Genomic DNA, 22,609 nt, shown 5'->3' on the forward strand with positions numbered 1-22,609 from the left:
ATGTCAAGACCCAAGAACTGAGCAAAGAACCCATAGCAGTGTAGCTCCTAAGATTTTTCCTTCTCTTAAATAACCAAATTGAAAATTCACCAAACTGTGCCTAAGCTGCAAAAGAAAAGTGGTCCTGTGTTTCTATCCAGAATGAACATTAAAAGATGATGAAGTTATGAACACAACTGCCTTATGTACATAACTTTTTAAAAATCAATTACACATGATCTTTTACACACTTCAAACATCTTAAGCAGTTAAAAGAATAAAATTCACAATTAAATTGTCAAAATTTCATTCTCCATTTCTTATCGCATATTTTAAAAAAGTAATGCACTCTTCCTGGAACTGTCCCCTCTACATGTACAATAATTCCTGAAATTTTTTTTCTATGGTGAAATTTGCCAGGGTACCAATCTAGCATTAGAAACCTAATTTGCTGCTCAGAAATCAGTCCATATCCAGTAGCGATTCAAGAAATAGAGAATGTAATGATGATTTTCACAGAGTCATGGGCAAAGACATGAGACAAAATCCTCAAGGCACAGACAAAAATCCCAGTACACTACATGTTAAACATTAGGATATTACTATATCGTGTGGCGCTTTGACCCATCTGTACTGTCAGAAATACACTACTACTCCTTCACCAATGCTACATCCCATTCTTGGCCCTTGAATGTTACGACATTTCAAGTGCTCATCTAAGTAATTTTTAAAGATTGTGAGGTTACTGTCTCAACTATCTTTCGAGCCATCTTACTATTTTCATGTATCTAACATCAAAAATCTTTAATTAAAATTATTTAAGTACTGCATTGAAACAGCCATTACAGAAAGCCAAATTAATAAAGTGACATTCTAACTAAGTTTAGCAATACTTCACACTGGTGCACCTCTCTCTGCTCAGTCACTAAAGTCCTAGCGGACGAAAGGTTGCTCTCTCAGACAATGGAAGTGTTTGAGAAGTAAATTCCTTCTTGGTATCCTCAGACCATTGCAGGTATTGAACCCATGGAGTTGGCATCAACCTTCGTTGTAGACTGACCATCCAGTGAACTGAGCTAACCAACCTCGTATCCAAAGCAGATGAAGAGATCAGTCAGCTTGCTGGTGGGAATTGTTTTAAAATCCATACTCAGCATGCTGGGAGCCATCAAAATTGCGAGCCACCTAATTACAAACTTCATGAACAAGAGAATTGAGCTTCTGTGGGCTGAATTTCATGTTTTGTAATAAGTTTGCGAAACTAATAAAGGAATGGCCAACATACATTGACATCAATCTTGTGGTACTAATCACAGAAGAAACATTACTGTTCCTCCTGTATTGCAATCCTACCTCCTTTGGCCCATCAATATCAGGAGAAAACCCCACGCAGTGTTGGTTGGAAAACCAGATTTGAAAGTTAATCAAAGCAGATATTCATTATGAACACTCATTTGTCATTAGACTGAAGACGGGCCTCAAAATATGTGTACCTTCAGTTAATGATGTCAAGAGGGGGCATGGCTTCAGCAGAATTACATCTGATCATCAGGCCTCCATGCGCAATATGCCAGCAGATCAATGCAGCAGCCAGAAGATCAAGTTCCAAGAGTTGGAACATATAATTTAAATGTGGCCAGTGATATAACCTGCTCCTTCACAGAAGATATGGGAGATCAATTTGGAGTTGTTAAAGTTATGCACTGAATTTTCATTGATGAACCAACCAACCATCAAGCCTTCTTGCAACAGAGCCAATAGAGCATTTGTGAAATCCATGGGCAGTTAAGTTAATTAGTTTGTAAAACTAGCACTGCACCTAATTCTATGTGTTTTCCAATTAATGAAAAATTCCAAGTTATCCCCCAGTTACTTTAACCTTCATTTTAGAGCTGCAGCCTAATTTAATAATTCAAAGTCAATACGAACAAAAATATTGAATTATATAACAATGGTGACTGAAACAAAATAATGCTGCAAAATGGGAACTCAGTGATTAAAAATATTTAATTAATAGGTAAGTGCCACGTTGAATTAAGAGTAAACTCTAATGCTAAACTTCACAAGTTTTCTTCAAAATATCATTTAGGAACAGAAAATTCAGCTTCACAATGTTTCCAGGAATGAATTTAGATACCATTCACTAAGAACTCAGATGATATTTTATTTTCAGAAAAACATATAAAATAACAAAGTCATACCTGTGGTTTTTCAAGATGTTTTAAATATTCATCAAATGATCCTTCGATGAACTGTATTAATGAAAAAAAAAGAAATCTTACAAACTTTCCAACAAGTAAATCTGACAAATGTAAGCCATTTAGCCTTCGGTCTTGTTATACCTTTCAATAAAATCATTACTGATTTGTATCTTAAACCCAAGATGGCTTGGAGGGGTTTTGTTAGGTAAAAGTATCATAACTATCAAATCAGAGTTTTGAAATATTTGATTGACCATCTTTAACAGTTCTTTGTTTAAAAGGGAGACAGGATATTCCAAATTTCAACTACCTATTACATGAAGAAGTGCTTCTTGAATAAGAATGAATTTCTATTCCTAACTAATTACGGCACTGCAGAATTCATGTTAATAAAGGAGAAAGGTAAAGTCATCATAGTCTTACTAGACCATTGGGCTACTGTTTCATTAGAGAGACAGATGCTGGTGGTGGTTTAACCGGAGGGTCACCACACCTCAGGCAAGGTGGGGTGGGGGTTGAGAAGGAGAGTCCTTCATGGTAATCGCAGCCAGTGCAGGAATTGAACCCAAGCTAACAGTATTATTCTGCAGTGCAAACTATCCAGCCAACTAAGCTAACCAACTGGCAATGTGAATAATGGTTCAGGTACTACCAAAATATTGTGTGAAAAGACAGATACTTTCTTTGACAAATGGGGCAGCAAACTTGCGGTTGCATAACTAATAGTTGGTTCAAGGTTGTTTCTGTTAGAAATCAAACAACTTTGTCTGCTCACCCTTCTGTTATAAGATGGCATGTCGTCTGGTACCAAGCAGTCCTGGCCTTTGTTTGGGGTAGAGTGCTTCCTTCCTGTGCTAGCATCTTTCTTCTTAGTCTAGTCTAAGGTGCTGTTCAGTAACTTGCGGTGGAGGATGGATTATGGGTAAGGAGCTCTTGTTTTAGATAAGATAATGTAGTTTATTACATCTCAGTAACTATACACAGGTTACATTTACTAATACGAACAAGACAGAGAAAATGGGTAACATCAACTCTTTTAGATCCATTAACTTGCATAACATCTCTCCCCAAGTGTTTTTCCAAGCTTATATAATCTGGTCTGAAGAATGGTCACGGGACTCAAAACGTTAACTCTACTTTCTCTCCACACATGTTGTCACACCCAATAAGTTCTGTTTTTGTGTGATACCACATTGAATACTTGTCTGTTATATTTACTAAAACCACCCTCTTCCAAACCCCTCCACCCAATCTCTGATTTTATACATGCAAGCAGAGTTGAGGTTTCACAATTCTTCTGGAACGTTTGTTTCAGTCTGTGATTGCTATGTGTTTGGTCTGAGAATTGCTGAACTCGATTCTGATATTTATCTTGAATATTCTGTGAACTATTATGCTCATGACGTTCTTCATCGAGTTTGTCACAATGAAACGTTAGTGGATAATGGGTACAGATGAGGACAAGGTCCCTGCAGTTGCTCCTTCCACTTTGGGAAGATGCAAAACCAGTTGGACTACAGCACCATACCTACTGAGGTCCCTTCTCCATACTTGTTGCGTTTATGTACAGACCTCCTAACAGTGATCAGGACCTGGGGGCGCAAGATGCACCGGGAAATAGATAGGGCGTGTCAGAAAGACAAGGTCACGGTAATCATGGGGGACTTCAATATGCAGGTGGACTGGGCGAATAATGTTTCCGGTGGATCCAAAGAAAGGGAATTCATGGAATGTTTGCAGGATGGCTTTTTGGAACAGCTTGTGATGGAGCCCATAAGGGAGCAGGCTATTCTGAATTTAGTGCTATGTTATGAGCCTGACTTTATAAAAGATCTTAAAAGTAAGGGAACACTTAGGAGGCAGCGATCAGAATATGGTAGAGTTCAGTCTGCAGTTGGAAAGAAAGAAGGCAGAATTAGATGTAATGGTGTTACAGTTAAATAAAGGTAATTACAAAGGCATGAGAGAGGAATTGATGAAAATCGACTGGAAGCAGAGCCTAGCAGGGAAGGCAGTACAGCAACAATGGCAAGAGTTTCTGGGTATAATTGAGGACACAGTACAGAGGTTCATCCCAAAGAAAAGAAAGATTATCGGGGGTGAGAGCAGACAGCCATGGCTGACAAAGGAAGTCAAGAAATGTATCAAAGCAAACAAGACAGCGTACAAAGTGGCCAAGAGCACTGGGAAACCAGAAGATTGGGAAGGCTACAAAAACAAATAGGATAACAAAGAGCAATAAGGAAGGAGAGGATCAAATATGAAGGTAGGCTAGCTAGTAATATTAGAAATGATAGCAAAAGCTTCTTTCAATACATAAAGAAACAAACAAGAGGCCACTCCAAATTGATGCTGGAAGGCTAGTGATGGGAGATAAGGAAATAGCTGTAGAACTTAATAAGTACTTTGCGTCAGTCTTCACAATGGAAGACATGAGTAGTATGCCAACAATTAGGGAGAGTCGGGGGGTAGAGTGGAGTATGGTAGGCATTACAAAAGAGAAAGTGCTAGAAAAGCTAAAAGGTCAAAAAATTGATAAATCTCCTGGCCCTGATGGACTACATCTTAGAGCTCTGAGGGAGGTGGCTGAGGAAATAGCGGATGCTTTGGTTGTGATCTTTCAAAAGTCACTGGAGTCTGGGAAAGTCCCAGATGATTGGAAAATTGCTGTTGTAACCCCCTTGTCTAAGAAAGGATCAAGGCAAAAGATGGAAAATTATAGGCCAATTAGCCTAACCTCGGGTGTTGGTAAAATTCTAGAATTTACTGTTAAGGATGAGATTTCTAAATTCCTGGAAGTGCAGGGTCAGATTAGAACAAGTCAGCATGGATTTAATAAGGGGAGGTCATGCCTGACAAACCTGTTAGAATTCTTTGAAGAGGTAACAAGTACGTTAGACCAGGGAAACTCAGAGGATGTTATCTATCTGGGCTTCCAAAAGGTCTTTGATAAGGGGCCTCACGGGAGGCTGCTGAGGAAGGTGAAGGAGGTGAGGGCCCATGGTGTTTGAGGGGAGTTACCAGCTTGGATTAAGGATTGGCTGTCTGTCAGAAGGCAGAGAGTTGGGATAAAAGGCTCTTTTTCAGACTGGCAACCGGTGAGGAGTGGTGTCCTGATGGGTTCAGTGTTGGGGCCGCAGCTGCTCACTTTATATATTAATGATCTGGATGAAGGGACTGTGGGCATTCTGGTAAAGTTTGCCGATGATACGAAGATAGGCGAACAGGCAGGTAGTATTGAGGAGGTGGGGAGGCTGCAGAAAGATTTAGACAGTTTAGGAGAGTGGTCCAGGAAATGGCTGATGAAATTCAACGTGAGCAAATGCGAGGTTTTGCACTTTGGGGAAAAAAGAATCAGGCATGGGCTATTTTCTAAACAGTGAGAAAATTCATAAAGCAGAAGTACAAAGGGATCTGGGAGTGTTGGTCCAGGATTCTCTAGAAGTTAACTTGCAGGTAGAGTCCATGATTCAGAAAGCGAACGTAATGTTGTCATTTATCTCAAGAGGGTTGGAATATAAAAGCAGTGATGTGCTTCTGAGACTTTATAAAGCTCTAGTTAGGCCCCATTTAGAATATGGTGTCCAATTTTGGGCCCCACACCTCAGGAAGGACATACCGGCGCTGGAGCGTGTCCAGCAGAGATTCACATGGATGATCCCTGGAACGTAGGTTTAATGTACAATGAATGGCTAAGGATCCTGGGATTGTATTCATTAGAGTTTAGAAGGTTGAGGGGAGATCTAATAGAAACTTACAAGATAATGTATGGCTTAGAAGGGGTGGATGCTGGGAAGTTGTTTCCGTTAGGCGGGGAGACGAGGGCCCATGGGCACAGCCATAGAATTAGAGGGGGTAAATTTAAAACAGAAATGAGGAGACATTTCCTCAGCCAGAGAGTGGTGGGCTTGTGGAATTCATTGCCACAGAGTGCAGTGGAGGCCGGGACGTTAGATGTCTTCAAGGCAGAGATCGATAAATTCTTGATCTCACAAGGAATCAAAGGGCTACGGGGAGAGTGCAGGGAAGTGGAGTTGAAATGCCCATCAGCCATGATTTAGATGGCGGAGTGGATTCGATGGGCCGAATGGCCTTACTTCCACTCTATGTTTTATGGACTTATAGTCCAGCTATGGTAGCTGTCCTGCATGGTGGTAGCTATTGTCGTGAGAAGCCTGCTATTATGGAGAAGATTGCCCCTTGTTAGAAACATTTTTGTCGACTTTTGTACTCAACTGGTAGGATTGGGAGTTGAATCATCATTTCATTCTCCATCATTAACTCTGACACATTACAGTAAAGTACCCAAGTAATTTAACGAGGCCCTGTAAAAGTTAGCATTTGTTTGCAAAAAGAGATGTGACTGTCTGTACTCTAGTTGTCTATTTGACTGTGCATATCATGGTGAACTGATTATATGTTGAAATACAGTAGCGGCTGAAAGACTCACTAGCAGGGTGGCACAGTGGTTCAATGGTTCGCACTGCTGTCTCACAGCGCCAGGGACCCAGATTTAGTTTCCCAAGGGGGAAATCATCTGTGTGGACTTTGTACATGCTCCCTCCGTCTGTGTGGGGTTCCTCTCAGCCCGAAGGCATGCATGTTGCACAATTCGCATGGCTACATTGCCCATAATGTCCAGGGATAGGATAGGGTGGGTCTGGCAGAATGCTTCTCAGAGACTCTGTGTCACCTCAATGGACCGAATGGTCTGCTTCCACACCATAGGGATTCCATGACTCAAACTGTTCCCCAAAATGCAAGACCCTCACAAATACATCCTGGATGGTGGCCTGCATATATGGTTTCGTTCCATTTCTCTGGAAGTACGTAACTTGTCACCATATCTAAACAACCACCTGAAGGCATACAGTTTCCAACATGCAGCTGATTGCTCCTCAAACAGAAATACTTCAATGCCCACAGGTGGAGAACTCGCAACAATTGTTCGAAGGAATGGGCTCAAATGGGCTAGGACTCCCTCAACATCAGCATCATCTTGATCTCTTGGAAGGCATCTTCCTGATTCAAGTCCCAACACTGCCTTATGTCCTTTGAGATGTGTGTTCAGTTATCACTGTCAAATGAGGCAAAGATTTTACCAGTTCATTAGAAACAATACATATGAATCTAAGAACATAGTAATAGGAATTGGCTATTCAGTCCTTTGTGTCTCTTCTACCATACAATGAGAACATGGCTGACTGTGGCCTAATTCCATGCAACTGCCTTTTTCCCCATATACCTTAATATCTTTGCCTAAGAAAATTTATCTACCTCAGACTTAAAATTAACTGATCCAGAATCCACTGTCGTTTGTGGAAGAGTGATCTGAACAAAATCCACCCTTTGCGTGGATTCAAGTGTTTCCAATATCTCTTTTGAACACTCTGACTCTAATTCTCAGACTACTGCCCCTAGTTCTAGCATCCCTAAAACAGTGGAAACAGTTTATTTTTATCTACCCCATCTTAATATTTCAAAGACCTCAATCAGATCACCTCTTAGCCTTCTAAATTTGAGGGGAAATGGGAGTAATTTATACAATTTGTCTGAAGGTTCTGGGGTAGATTTATAGCTCGGGTTGTGGACGCTGCGGTTGGTTTGTTAGTTCGCAGACATTTCATTACGTTGCTGGGTAACATCATCAGTGCAGCCTCCGATGAAGCACCATTGTGTTTTCCTTCTTGGTTTTTAAAATTATGGGGTCATTTGGAATTGGTTATCTCATTTCTGATTTTTCTTCACAGTGATGCAAAAATAGGGTCTAATTCTACGTGTTTATTGATGGCCCTCTTGGTGGAGAACCAAGCCTCTAGAAATTCCCGTGTTTGGCCTGTCTTAGGATCCTAATGTTGTCCCAATCAAACTCACGGCTCTCCTTATCCATGTGAATGGAGATGAGCAAGTACTGGTCATGTCGTTTTGTTGCTAGTTGGTGTTCATGTATTCTTGTAGCCAGTTTCCTTCCTGTCTGTCCAATGTAATATTTGTCATAGTCTTTGCATGGGAATTTGTATATCACATTGGTTCTGTCTATAGTGGGTAAGGGGTGTTTGGTTCAAGTTAGCAGTTGGCGTGGGGTTGACATAGGTTTGTGTGCCACTCTGATGCCCAATGGTCATCGCAATCTTGTGATCATTTTGGATACGTTCTTGATGTATGGTAACATGACAAATGTGTCAGGGTGTATTGTATCTTCCTGTTGTTGTTTCTGATAGGCATTGTTGGACCCAAATGTTCAACTAGCCATTATCCTTAACTACTTGGTAGAGGTATTATTCTTCATTGTGGCGTAGGTCAGGGTTGCTACAGTGTGTTGTCATTCACTTAAATAGTGTTTTTACACAACTCCATTTGAGAGTGTTGGGGGACTTGCTATTGAACTTCAGGACTTGATCTATGTGTGAGGCCTTTCTGAGTACCTTTGTCTAAAATTTCCTGTTGGCCCTGCATTTAACCATGACATCCAGGAATGGGAGCAGTTTGTTTCTTTTCTTCTTCCCTGGTGAATTTGATGTTGGCGAGTGTTGTTTACAAGTTGGTGTGTCTCCTCCAGTTTAATCTGTTTTACGATGACTAAAGCGTTGTCCACATATCTGATCCATAGTTTAGGTTGGATCCGCAGAAGGGCTATGCTTTCAAGCACTTTAATACTGTAGGATGTAGGCCATCAGGCCTAATAGTCTCTTTGGACATGCACTGTATTTAACTTCTTACCATCTATAGAAGTACGCTGAACAATCTCTTCTTTCCTGTCAAAAAAAAAAGATAATCTCACATTTGCTTACACTCAACTCTATCTGCCACAGTTTTGCCATTTCACTTAGCATATTATTAGAAAGGGATATCATTAGTCTGTCAACTACACTATCTACAAGGCTGCCTGACTTTGTCATTAGCAAATTTGAATTTATGACTTTCTGTGCCATTATCCAAGTCATTAATAATGTGAATAATTGAGGGGCCAATGCAGATCCTTGTGGGACATCACTAGTCATATGCCGCCAATATGAGCACTTAACCATTAACCCTGCTTGCTGTTGCCTGCCACTCATTCAAATTCCCACATGTCAGTAAACTGCCCATAGTTCTGTGGGCATCTACCTTAGTTAATAGCCTTAAGTGGAACTTTATCAATCGCCTTCTGAAAATCCATATAAAAAATCCCTACCCACCACCTCTTCTTAACTTTCAAGCAAGTTTGTCAGGCATGACATTCCTGTCATGAATCCTTGCTGACCTCCCCAATCAACTGAAAATTTTGTGTTCTGTTACCCCATTCTTAATTATAGCCTCTAATAATTTTGACACAAAAAATATTAAGCTAATTGATTTGCAATTCCCCTGTTTTCCTATTTTGCCCTTCTTAAAAAGGAGATTGTCGTGCAATTTTCTAATCCAGCAGGGCAACTCCTGTAGTTAAGGAATTCTGGAATATTACAGTTGGGACATCTACAACATGCATCCCTACTTCCTTTAACACCTTCAGAAGGACACCAGAGCCCAGGGATTTGTCACTCTTTAATTTCAATAACTTCCTCATTACCAACAGTTTACTTGAATTTTATTCAGCCCCTGTTCACAATTCATTATTTTCTTCAGGACTTCCAGGACAATATCATCTTCTACTGTAAATACTGAGGCAAAGTAATAATTCAACATGTCTGCCATATTTCTGCCAGGTTTCAACTAACCTATAGAGATCATTAATGAAATTGTCCACGGATTCTCCTGGAAGTTGTAATTTTCTATTGAATCATACTCATTCAGGAATTATATTTGTTCTGAACTTAATGTAATTAGCAAAAGCCTCTGTAACATCATCAAAAGTGGCAGCATTTTCTTTTACCATGTGGCAATTTATGATATCCTTGGCTATAGGGCCTATTAATATGTGTTAACTGGCTTTGCTTCTCATTAAACTTTGAAGCAATTTTGTATCCCCATAATTGTTTTGCCCATGAAAGCCAATCTTGTGTTGTTCGGACAATTTTTGATTTTGAATCTGTTAGGAAGTATTGACTTTTTCCATTTCCTCAATGTCTTCATCAATCTTGAGACTTGAGAAATTTTAAACTTACATAATTTCAAACCTGTGCAATTTCAATATTGTTTCAAATCTGATGTTCTGTAAGCTTGTCTTGTATTTTGTTATGCATTTTGTTTTAAATCACTACGATGTTTGCTAGTGTCTTGGCAGCTTTTTCTTCCATTTACCAGGCTGTTAATTCTGTATCACTGCTGAACTGTATCAAATTCTTTCAATAATAAGGTTTTAAGTTGTAGTTACTGGGTGTTCAGGAGTGATTTGCTGTTTCCAGGTTTAATTATTTTTTCTCTTGTAAAGCCTTTGCCTTTTTAAAATTGTTTAGACTTTTAAATTCTGTGCTGTAGCAATATTATGCTAAAGAATAAAATTATTTTAAACATCTCAAAAAGGTGTAAATTTTCTTAAATACTACCTTTTCTAAATTAGTAGTATAATCTTCCTAGTATTAGGAATCGAAATGGAGGATTTCCATTTTCTTGTGCTTCTTCTGTTCTGCATGTTCTTCAAATCAAATTGAGGAATCGCGCCATTTTCTCCTCTGGTTGGCTGATTTTCTGGCTTTTCTCGCACAACCCCAACACAAAAACTCACCACCAATAGGAAGTTTTGTATCCTTTTGCCATAGGGGTCTAACATACTGCTGGAAGCACACGTCAAGTCATTCTGCAGCCAAACCCCAACTCAGGTTTTCTTCCTTCTGCCCAGCTGTGACTGCCTGCAGCCCACACTGGCTTCATTGTCCTTTTTGAACCTCCATGTCTGGCTACTTTTTGTCCTTGGAATGCAGCTACCAAGTTGTCGCTGTTTCAATGAGCCAGTGCTGACTGATGCCTTTGAAAAAAAAGTGTTCAACTGCTGGCTGATCAGTTGAACATTTCTGAAAATGGTAGTGCTCTTACAAGTTTCTAACTTATTTGTAAATAAAAATGACTTTTCTTTCTCTTCAGATTCTTCAAGCTTCTTTTCAATGCTGATCTCTTCTATACTTTGCATAACTGTCTGCCACTGCCAGCAAGTCATATGAGACAGCTATCTGGAATCCACACTTTACCTTGTTATTATATATGATTTGGGTACCATACACTGGCATCTTGTGATTAGGACACAGTGCTGCTACCAATTCTTCTTCCCATGATATTGTCAGGGGCTGTTCAGTAGTCTGATGTGGAGCATTTACCATTAGTAAGTCTCAACGGAAGCTCTTGTCTCACATAAGTTGTAGTGTATTACATCTCAATAACTAGGTATATATTAACTAATCCTTAAGCATATTATTCCTAATAAATAGGTAGAGAAGATATATATGCCTCTATCAGGGGACCAAATCAGGAAAAAAAAACTGATGGACTGTGTGATATCAGCAGACTATTCAGGGCTCAATTCTGCTCAAACATTAACACTTTCAGAGCCATTACCTTTTACAATACTCCTCAGCTAGGTGATAAATGCATCTAAATATAAAAGTGAAAATTTAATTTAGTTCATTTTTAAAACCTCAAAGAGAACATACCGCTTCAAACTTATCACGGTTCCTCCTCAGGTAAGAAACACAAGCTCTCCTCACTTCAAGATGTTTAGACTGTGTGTAGAATACCTGTGAAAGAAAACAAATTGATAATTCCTCCAACATTGTTCAAAAGATTATTGAAAAATCAACTCATTACTTGCAGCTTTGTTCCCATAAACTGTGTGGGCTTCACTGTAACACTTAATCGACCCGTAGCTTATTAACCTTCATGTTCAAATAAAAGAGCTTGGATTTATGAACTGACTTTCAATGTCTCAACTGAAAACAACAAACGTTGGAGATCAGAATGGGTCAGACAGGATCCATGGAGAGAGCAAGCTAACGGTTCAGCTGTGAGGAAGAGTTATCTAGACTCGAAATATTATTTTGCTCTCTCTCCATGGATGCTGTTGGACCCGCTGTAGTTGCCTGCATTTGGTGATTTCAGCATCAAATTTGACTTCATTTAAACTCAATTTTCAAATCAAGAGAACTCATGCACGCACCTTGGTGTTCAACCATTTCTGTTTTGAGAAGTTAAGCAATTCTATGCCCAGCACCTGACAGCTTGTCATACAAATGCAATGTAGTGGTTTGAATCTCTCACTACTGCTAAGGAAAAGTCAGGAACTGGTGAGCCTGACATCAATGGTGGGCACGTTATTGAAGGAGATCCTGAGGGACAGGATTTACACGGCTTGAAAAGGCAAGGAATGATTAGGGATAGTCAACATGACTTTGAGCATGGGAAATCATGGCTCACTAACTTGATTGCGTTTTTTGAACGTGTAAACAGAGATTGATGAAGGCAGAGCAATGGACGTGATCTATATGGACTTCAGAAAAGCATTCAACAAAATTCTGCATGGTATTCTGGTTAGCAAGGCTAGATTACATGGAATAGAGGAAGAACTAGCCACAAGGATACAGAACTGGCACAAAGGAAGGAGACAGAGAGTGGTGGTAGTGGGTTGTTTTTCAGTCTGGACGCCCGTGACCAGCGATGTGCAGCAAGGATTGGTGCTGGGTAAACTACTTTTTGTCAACTATAATCAATGATGTGGATGTGAACATAGGAGACATGGATAGCAAGTTTGCAGATGACACCAAAATTGGTGGTGTAATGGACAGCAAAGAAGGTTATCTCAGAGTACAATGGGATTTTGATCAGGTGGACCAATGAGCTGAGAAGTCGCAGATGGAGTTTAGAACATAGAACACAGAACAGTACAGCACAGAACAGGCCCTTCAGCCCACAATGTTGTGCCGACCATTGATCCTCATGTATGCACCCTCAAATTTCTGTGACCATATACATGTCCAGCGGTCTCTTAAATGACCCCAATGACCTTGCTTCCACAACTGCTGCTGGCAACGCATTCCATGCTCTCACAACTCTCTGCGTAAAGAACCCGCCTCTGACATCCCCTCTATACTTTCCACCAACCAGCTTAAAACTATGACCCCTCGTGCTAGCCATTTCTGCCCTGGGAAATAGTCTCTGGCTATCAACTCTATCTTTGCCTCTCATTATCTTGTATACCTCAATTAGGTCCCCTCTCCTCCTCCTTTTCTCCAATGAAAAGAGACCGAGCTCAGTCAACCTCTCTTCATAAGATAAGCCCTCCAGTCCAGGCAGCATCCTGGTAAACCTCCTCTGAACCCTCTCCAAAGCATCCACATCTTTCCTATAATAGGGCGCCCAGAACTGGACGCAGTATTCCAAGTGCGGTCTAACCAAAGTTTTATTGAGCTGCAACAAGATCTCACGACTCTTAAACTCAATCCCCCTGTTAATGAAAGCCAAAACACCATATGCTTTCTTAACAACCCTGTCCACTTGGGTGGCCATTTTAAGGGATCTATGTATCCGCACACCAAGATCCCTCTGTTCCTCCACGCTGCCAAGAATCCTATCCTTAATCCTGTACTCAGCTTTCAAATTCGACCTTCCAAAATGCATCACCTTGCATTTATCCAGGTTGAACTCCATCTGCCACCTCTCAGCCCATCTCTGCATCCTGACAATGTCCCGCTGCAGCCTACAACAGCCCTCTATACTGTCAACGACACCTCCGACCTTTGTGTCGTCTGCAAACTTGCTGACCCGTCCTTCAATCCCCTCATCCAAGTCATTAATAAAAATTACAAACAGTAGAGGCCCAAGGACAGAGCCCTGTGGAACCCCACTCACCACTGACTTCCAGGCAGAATATTTTCCTTCTACTACCACTCGCTGTCTTCTGTTGGCCAGCCAATTCTGTATCCAAGCAGCTAAGTTCCCCTGTATCCCATTCCTCCTGACCTTCTGAATGAGCCTACCATGGGGAACCTTATCAAATGCCTTACTGAAGTCCATATACACCACATCCACAGCTCGACCCTCATCAACTTTTCTAGTCACATCCTCAGAAAACTCGATAAGGTTTGTAAGGCATGACCTACCCCTCACAAAGCTGTGTTGACTGTATTTGATCAAGCCATGCTCTTCCAGATGGTCATAAATCTTATCCCTCAGAATCCTTTCTAACACCTTGCAGACTACAGACGTGAGACTTACCGGTCTATAATTGCCGGGGATTTCCCTATTTCCTTTCTTGAAGAGAGGAATTACATTTGCCTCTCTCCAGTCCTCAGGTACGACTCCAGTGGAGAGCGAGGATGCAAAGATCTTCGCAAGTGGCAAAGCAATTGCATTTCTCGCTTCCCAAAGCAGCCCAGGACAAATCTGGTCCGGGCCTGGCGACTTGTCAATCTTAATGTTTGACAAAATTTTCAGCACATCAGCTTCCTCTATCTCTATCCATTCCAGCATGCACACCTGCTCTTCAAAGGTTTCATTCACTACAAAGTTCGTTTCTTTCATAAAGACAGAAGCAAAAAGCTCATTTAGGGCTTCCCCTACCTCCTCAGGCTCCACACACAAGTTCCCTATGCTATCCCTGATCGGCCCTACTCTTTCTTTGATCATTCTCTTATTCCTCACATAAGTGTAAAATGCCTTTGTGTTTTCCCGGATTCCTTCTGCCAAGCCTTTCTCGTGCCCCCTCCTGACTCTCCTCAGACCATTTTTGAGCTCCTTCCTTGCCTGCATGTAATCCTCTCTAACTGAATTTGACCCTAGCTTCCTCCACCTTATGTAAGCTACCTTCTTCCTTTTCACAAGAAGCTCCACTGCTCTCGTCATCCAAGGTTCCTTTATCTTACCCCTTCTTGCCTGTCTCAGAGGGACATATTTACTCATCACTCGCAACAACTGTTCCTTAAACAGTCTCCACATGTCTATAGTTCCCTTACCATGGAACAATTGCTCCCAGTCCATGCTTCCTAACTCGTGTCTAATCGCGTCATAGTTTCCTCTTCCCCAATTAAATATCCTCCCATTTTGCCTAATCCTCTCCTTCTCCATAGCTATGTAGAATGTGAGGCAGTTATGGTCACTATCACCAAAATGCTCTCCCACCACAAGATCTGATACCTGCCCCGGCTCGTTTCCGAGCACCAAGTCTAGAATGGCCTCTCCCCTCGTCGGCCTGTCAACGTACTGCGTTAGGAAACCCTCCTGAACACACCTTACAAAAACAGCTCCATTCAAATCTTCTGCTCGAAGGAGGTTCCAATCAATATTAGGAAAGTTAAAGTCACCCATTACAACAACCCTACTGCGTCCGCATTTTTCCAAAGTCTGCCGACCTACGCTTTCTTCAATCTCCCTGCTGCTATTGGGGGGCCTGTAGTAAACCCCTAACGAAGTGACTACTCCCTTGCTGTTTAATTCAGATAATGCAAGGTGCTGCATTTTGGAAAGGCATATCAGGGCAGGTATTAGACATTTGATGGTAAGGTCCTGAGGAGCGTTGCTGAACAAACAGACCTTGCAGTGCACGTTTATAGTTCCATGAAATTGGGAGTCACAGGTACACAGGATACTGAAGCAGGCGTTTGGTATGCTTGCCTTTATTGGTCAGTGCATTGACTTGAGTTGGGAAGTAATGTTGCAGCTGTACAGGACATTGGTTAGGCCACTTTTGGAATACTACATTCAATTTGCGTGACCATGGTATAGGAAGGATATTGTGAAACTTGAAATGTTCAGAAAAGATTTACAAAAACGTTACCAGGGTTGGAGGGTGTGCACTATAGGGAGAGGCTGAACAGGCTGAGACTATTTTCCCTCGAGCATAATCGGGCTGCGGGGTGACGTTAGAGTTGTTGAAAAATTCATGAAGGGCATGGATATGGTGAATACCCAAGGTCTTTTCGCCACAACGGGTGATTCCAAATCTAGAGGGCCGGTGGGGGAGGGGGGGGGGGGGGAGAGAGAGAGCGGGGAAGCAACTTTTTCACACAGAGGGTCGTGCATGTATGGAATGAGCTACTACAGGAAGTTGTGAACGCTGGTACAAGTGCAACATTTAGAAAAGCATGTGGATGGGTTGACGAATAGGAAGGGTCCACAGAGGTATGGGTAAAATGCTGGCAAATGGGACTAGATTAGTTAAGGATATCTGGTTGGCACAGATAAGTTGGACCAAAAAAGGGTCTGTTTCCATGCTGTACAGCTCTAAGACTCCACTCCCAAACTTAGAAATGCCAATAAATTTGCTGGCACATCCATTATCAAATTCTAGATAATTACATTTAGCAACAATGTAACTGTGCCAACCATAACCTAACAAAACAAGGAAAAGACAGAAATTAGGAACGAGGTCAATTTATTAATAGCACCTCATACAACACTGAATATTTGTAGGATGATAGTTCAATACAGAGAACTCGCAACGTATTTCCGGTACACAACTGTAACATTCAGCCCAGTTTTCCCCCTTTAGTTCTGTGAGCACAACCCTCTCGTGACGTATCACCCCACAGCTACAAGTTGCCCTCCTTGTGTCTGAGTTTCAACTCAACTACCTTGATCTCCAGTAGTTGAGGAATGCAGTCAAATGTTCCTTTGACAGCCATTGATTAGACGAATCAGGTTCTGAAGCCAACAACTAATTAGAGAAGAAACTGGAGACCATTCATATGTACAGAAACACACCAACACCTACACACCTTTTCCATGCTGCAAATGTGTGCTCCAACCATAATTTAAACAAAACAGAATTCACAAGATAACAAAGTGTAAAGCTAGATGAACACAGCAGGCCAAGCAGCATCATAGGAGCAGGAAGGCTGACGTTAAGGGCCTAGAGGTTTAGGACCGAAACATCAGCCTTCCTGCTGCTATACTGCTGCTTGGCCTGCTGTGTTCATCTAGCTTTACACCTTGTTATCTCGGAATCTCCAACATCTGCAGTTCCTATTATCTCTGACAGAAAAAGCATCTTGTGAATTCTAAGGTACCAAAAACAACAAAAAGTGGAATTAACCTTATGCTACTCAAAGCAGTGAATTCTTAAAATAAAGAGAAAGTTCAGAAATGTTCCACCCTATTGTGAAAGTTAAGGATCTCTCACCTGGTCACTCTCAAACAGTCAAGAGGATGGGAGACTTGACACACTTAAAAAAGGCAGGACTTCCACGTGTCTCACTTCACGAAGATCTCAAAAGTAATGGTAAATTATAATCACTGCTAATAATAAACCCATCCTGCAAAGTCAGCAAGTTCCGACAGTGCGCCAATACACTTGTCCTCCAAAAGCTGTCTGCAGTGGGAATTTCATTTTTTTCCAATTCATTTGTGGGATGTGGGCATCACCGGCTGGCCAGCATTTCTTGCCCATCCCTGGTTGCCCATGAGAAGGTGGTGGTGAGCTGCCTTCTTGAACCGCTGCAGCCCTCCTACTGTGGGTTGACTCACAATGCTACGAGGGAGGGAATTCCAGGATTTTGACCCAGCGACACTGAAGGAACGGAGATATATTTCCAAGTCAGGATGGGAGCAGCTTGCAGAGGAACTTGGAGGTGATGGTGTTGCCAAATGTCTGATGCCCTTGTTGTTCTAGATGGAAGTGGTCGTGGGTTTGGAAGGTGCTGAGGATCTTTGGTGAATTTCTGCAGTGCATCTTGCAGATAGTACGCACTGTTACTACTGAGCATCGGTGGTGGAGGGAGTGGATACTTGTGGATACAGTGCCAATCAAACAGGCTGCTTTGTCATGGAGGGTGTGAAGCTTCTTGAATGTTGTTGGGACTACATTTATCCAGGCAAGTGGGGAGTATTCCATCCTGGCCCTGACTTGTGCCTTGTAAATGGTGGACTGGCTTTGGGGAGACAGGTGGTGAGTTATTTGCCACAGTATTGCTAGCTTCTGGCCTGCTCTTGTAGCCAGTGTATTAATGTGGTGAACCCAGTTGCATTTCTGGTCAATGGTAACCCCGAGGATGTTGATAATGGAGGATTCAGTGATGGTAACACCATCAAATGTCAGGGGTGTTGGTTAGGTTGTCTCATATTGGTGATGGTCATAGCCTGGCATTTGTGTGGCGTGAATGTCACTTGCCACTTGTCAGCACAAGCCTGCATATTGTCCAGATTTTGTTGCATGTGAACATGGACTGATTTAATACCTGAGGAGTCACAAATAGTGCTGAACATTGTGCAACCATTGGTGAACATCCTCACTTCTGGCCTTATGATGAAGGGGAGGATATTGATGAAGCAGCTGAAGATGGTTTAGCCTAGGACAGTATTTGAAGGAACTCCTGCAGAGATGTCCTGGAGCCGAGACGAGTGACTGCCAACAAGCACAACCATTTTCCTAAGTATCGGGTATGACTCCAACCACCAGAGAGTTTGCACCCTGATACCCATTTTAACTATCCAGAAACTAGAGTGGCCAGATTTCATATGAAACAAACATTGTGTTGTAATTGTGCAAAGTGTCCACAATAACTATTTGCAACTTCACGTCTCAGAGCACTTAGACAGAAAGTCAAACATTATACTTAATTACAATAAGCAAGGCTATCAAGTCAATTTAAAATAAAATGGAGGTTAGATGATTCAGCAGGAGCAGTCTAATGAATCATCATGGCACGTAGGAAAACAACTTGCATACCAACTAAAAGACAATAAGGCAATTAAAATTGTACGTGGAGTCAGAAAATGAAATTAAAAATCTTGGTCAAAAGCAGATTTTAAGGAGGGAGGCAGAGAGGTGGGGAAGTGCAGGAGGGAACTCCAGAATTTAAGTCATTTGCAGTTGACGGCATAGGCGTCAATATTAGAGCACACCAGAATTTAAAACTTGGGAATCAATTTTGCTTGCTTTCTTCAGTTCATATTTTGTAAGGCCTTTTTAACAGGACAAAATGAAACCCAGGAATGAGGGCTCAGCACATAGGAAAGCTGTAAATTCACTTCTTGGTAATAGCTGCTAATTTGACTATTAGAAGTTGCTTTCAGATTAAAGTAAACAGGAGAAATATTTTACACATTAAAAACTAAACTACTAATTGGAAATTTAAAACCAAACAAATTAAGAACTAAGTAAACATCACCAACCCAAGGAAACCTAAACAGATAAATAGAAAGCGGGACATAACACCAACGCTTCACAGGAGGCTCACTGATGATGCTACCTAGAACGGTGACGAAACGTCTGAAAACTAACCTTCCAGCTCAGCAAGCAAACTCACATCCAGAAGTTAAGGACAGTATTACGTTGAAAGAAAAAGTACATAAAAGGCGGCCAAAGTCAACGATAGCCCCAAAGACTGGGATAAATTCAGGATCTAGCAAGGAAGGGCTAAGAAGATAACAAAGAGTAAATGACAGCAAACTAGTGAGGAATGTAAAAACTGACAATGAGAGCTTATTTAAGTATATAAAAGCCAACAGATAGGTCAAGCTGAGTACAGGCCCCACAGAAAATGATTCGGGTGATTAATTGAATAATTGACATGTTACAAAGTATAGGTGAAAAAGCTTTGTTTGCAAACAGTAAAGCCAGGTCATTGTAAGCAAGGGCATACAGATCAAAAAGACTTAGACTGAGGCATACAGGTTACATTGCATAGGGTGTGCGCTAGGTGAGATTAACATTAGCAAGATCAGCATTATTTGTGGTTGGAGTCCATTCATCAGTCTGATAACAGCCAGAAAGAAGCTGTTTCTGATTCTGCTCATGTACGTGCTCAGGCTTCTTCTATCTTCTGCCCAATGGAAGAGGTTGTACGAGATCGTTACGAGGGTGCAATGGGTCTTTGATGATGTTGGTAGCCTTTCCACGGTTCAAACCGTGTAAATGAGTCCAAAGATGCAAGGTTGACTTCCATGATGGTCTGGGCTGTGCACATCACCTTCTGTAGTTTCTTATGGTCCTGGGCAGAGTAGTTGCCATGCCACGCCATTATGGGGGTACAAGGAAATGAAAGAGGTACTGAACAGATGTTTTGCATCTGAAGATACACTGAACATCCTATTAAGACCACAGAATATAGGGGAGGAATTAAGTACCATGACTAGAGAAGTAATATTAGACAAACTAATGGAGCTAAAGGCAAATAAATCCCTTCAACCTGATGGGTGGCATCCTAGGATCCTAAAAAAAGGTAGCTACAGAGACAGTGGAGGCATTGACTGCAATCTTCCAAACATCCTTGGATTCTGGAGAAGTACCAGAGAATTGTAAAACTGTCAAAGTGACACCCCACTTCAAAAATAAAAGGGAACGATGCAAAAAGCAGGTAACATAGCCTATTAATCTAACATCTATTGTTGGAAAGGTATTGGAATCAATCATTAGAGCAGTAATTGATTACGATTTTCCAAATGTTCTGCTAAGCCAGCAGAGTCAGCCTGGCTTCATGAGCGGGAAATCACGTCTAACTAATGTATCAGAGTTTTTCAAGGAACTCTCAACCAAAGTGGATAGAGGGGAATTAGTGGTTAAGTTCTAAGTTAAGAACCCACAGTATTGGAGGCAGTATATCAGCACAGATAGAGAATTGGCTCATGGACAAGAAACATTAAGTGTAGATAAGGGGTTGATCAGTGCTGGGGCCACAACTGTGTATAATATGTTAATGGCTTGGAGCAAGGAAGTAAATACATTGTTTGCAAATTTGGCTACAATACGTTAACAGGTGGAAAGACAGAATGCAAGAGGGATACGAACTTACAGGGAGATACTGACAGGTTAAATGAGTGACAAAAAAAAACTGGCATAAGCAGCATCATGTGCAAAAATGTGAGTTCATTTTAGAAGGGAGAACAAGAGAACAGATTATGATTTAAATGGAGAAGAACTGCAGAAAGTTGCAACATGGAGGACTTGGGGTTACTTGTACATGAAACACTGAAATTTAACACCCAGGTGCAGCAGGTAATCAAGGTGACTAATGGAATGCTGATCCTTATTTCAGGGGAAATTGCAGTTTAAAAGTAGGTGCTGGTGAGTCCAAATCTGGAGTACTATGACCAGTTTTGGTCCCTTATTTAAGGAAGGGTATCATTTCACTTGAGGCAGTTCAGAGAAGGTTCTCTAGGCTATACAGATTGGGATTTTACTTCCTGGAGTTTAGAAAAATGACAGGTGATATCATAGAAACATAAGATTGTTAAGGGGTTTGACAGGATAAATGCTGACAGGATGTTTCCCCTCATGGTAAAGTCTAGGACCAGACAGCATAGTCTCAGAATAAAGAGGCACCAATTTAAGGCTGAGACGAGGAGGAATTTCTTCTCTCAGAGGGTTGAGAATCTTTGGAACTCTGCCCCCACAGCCCTCAGTTGCAACAAGTCCTTCTGAATATTTAAGGTGAGGTAAATTCTTGATCAGTAGGTGAAGCAAGGAATACAGGAAAATGCAAGGAGCTTGAAATGAGAAATGTCGGCTCAACCATGATCCTACTGAATAACTGGACAGACTTGCCAACTCCTGTTCCTATTTCTTATGGTCTAATAATATAAAAGCATCGTATCGTGCACATGCTGGAACTTGAATCAAAAATAAAAACAAAAAGTGCTGAAAACGTCAGTAGGTTAGTAGCATGCAGAGAGAAACAGAATTAATGTTTCAAGTCAATTTGACTCTTCTTCAGCACTGAAGACAGGTAACAATCTATGGGTTGTTTGCTGTTGAAAGGTGGGGAAAGATCAGGTAGAACAAAAAAAAGTCAGGGATAGGTTAAAGGGAAGGAGAAATGAAATGAAAGATATACTTGCAAAAATATAAATCAACAACAGAAGTACACCACTCAACCTCTTGAACCTGTGCTACCATTCAAACAGATCATGACCAATCTAGATTTCCAGAATTCATTTGACAAGGTACATTATAGGTACCCCTGTAACCCAGATAGTTCAGGGATGCTGTGGACCTGTCACATCATTGGCCAATTGCAGAGGATCAAGACAAGTAGGCTGGAGTTGATGCAAGCCATGTCTAATCTCTCAACGCACTTCATAATTCTGGAGGTCAGAGCCACTGTGTCGTGGTCGTTGAGGCATGGTGCATGATTTTTCTTTGGCACTGAATGATTGGGTCTTCTTGAATTCTGGAATTCAAACCACTGTCAAAAGGAGTCAGATCTACAGAATCTCAACCAATCTGCAAAATTCAATACTATGAAACTGACAGTTCAACGACCAATGTCAACAGCACCAGCTAGCTCCAGTGCAACAGTCGCAACATTCAACTTTTCGCCATTCACTCTGCTTTGTAGAGTGCTTCAGTTGTACCCCATCCAACATCTTTAACAATCACTTCTTCCAGCACCAAAGTGGCTACAATGCATAAACAAGCAATGGCAACACCCAGGCCTGTTCACAACACCACCACATTTACCACCTTGAAGAACAGCTGCACATGACACACACACACACACAAAATCATCTTTTCTACACTATCATGGAAGTTCCTCTCCAACACCATTGTGGGTCTACTTACATCACATGGGCTACAGCGATTTAAAAAG

At 41.3% G+C, this 22,609-nt stretch overlaps 1 protein-coding gene across 1 annotated transcript in view; it reads right to left on the bottom strand.

The window, feature by feature from the left end:
- otud4 (OTU deubiquitinase 4) overlaps nucleotides 1-22,609 on the bottom strand; it is a 129,634-nt gene that overhangs the window by 100,628 nt on the left and 6,397 nt on the right. Inside the window, exons 2-3 of the mRNA XM_048542260.2 lie at nucleotides 11,744-11,827; nucleotides 2,181-2,231 (exon numbers count right to left, since the gene is read on the bottom strand). Coding sequence (XP_048398217.1) covers nucleotides 2,181-2,231; nucleotides 11,744-11,827 — 135 coding nt within the window. The remainder of the gene's footprint in view (nucleotides 1-2,180; nucleotides 2,232-11,743; nucleotides 11,828-22,609) is intronic.

Source organism: Stegostoma tigrinum, chromosome 1 (genome assembly GCF_030684315.1).
Source record: "Stegostoma tigrinum isolate sSteTig4 chromosome 1, sSteTig4.hap1, whole genome shotgun sequence".
In the NCBI taxonomy this organism is placed as follows: Eukaryota; Metazoa; Chordata; class Chondrichthyes; order Orectolobiformes; family Stegostomatidae; genus Stegostoma; species Stegostoma tigrinum.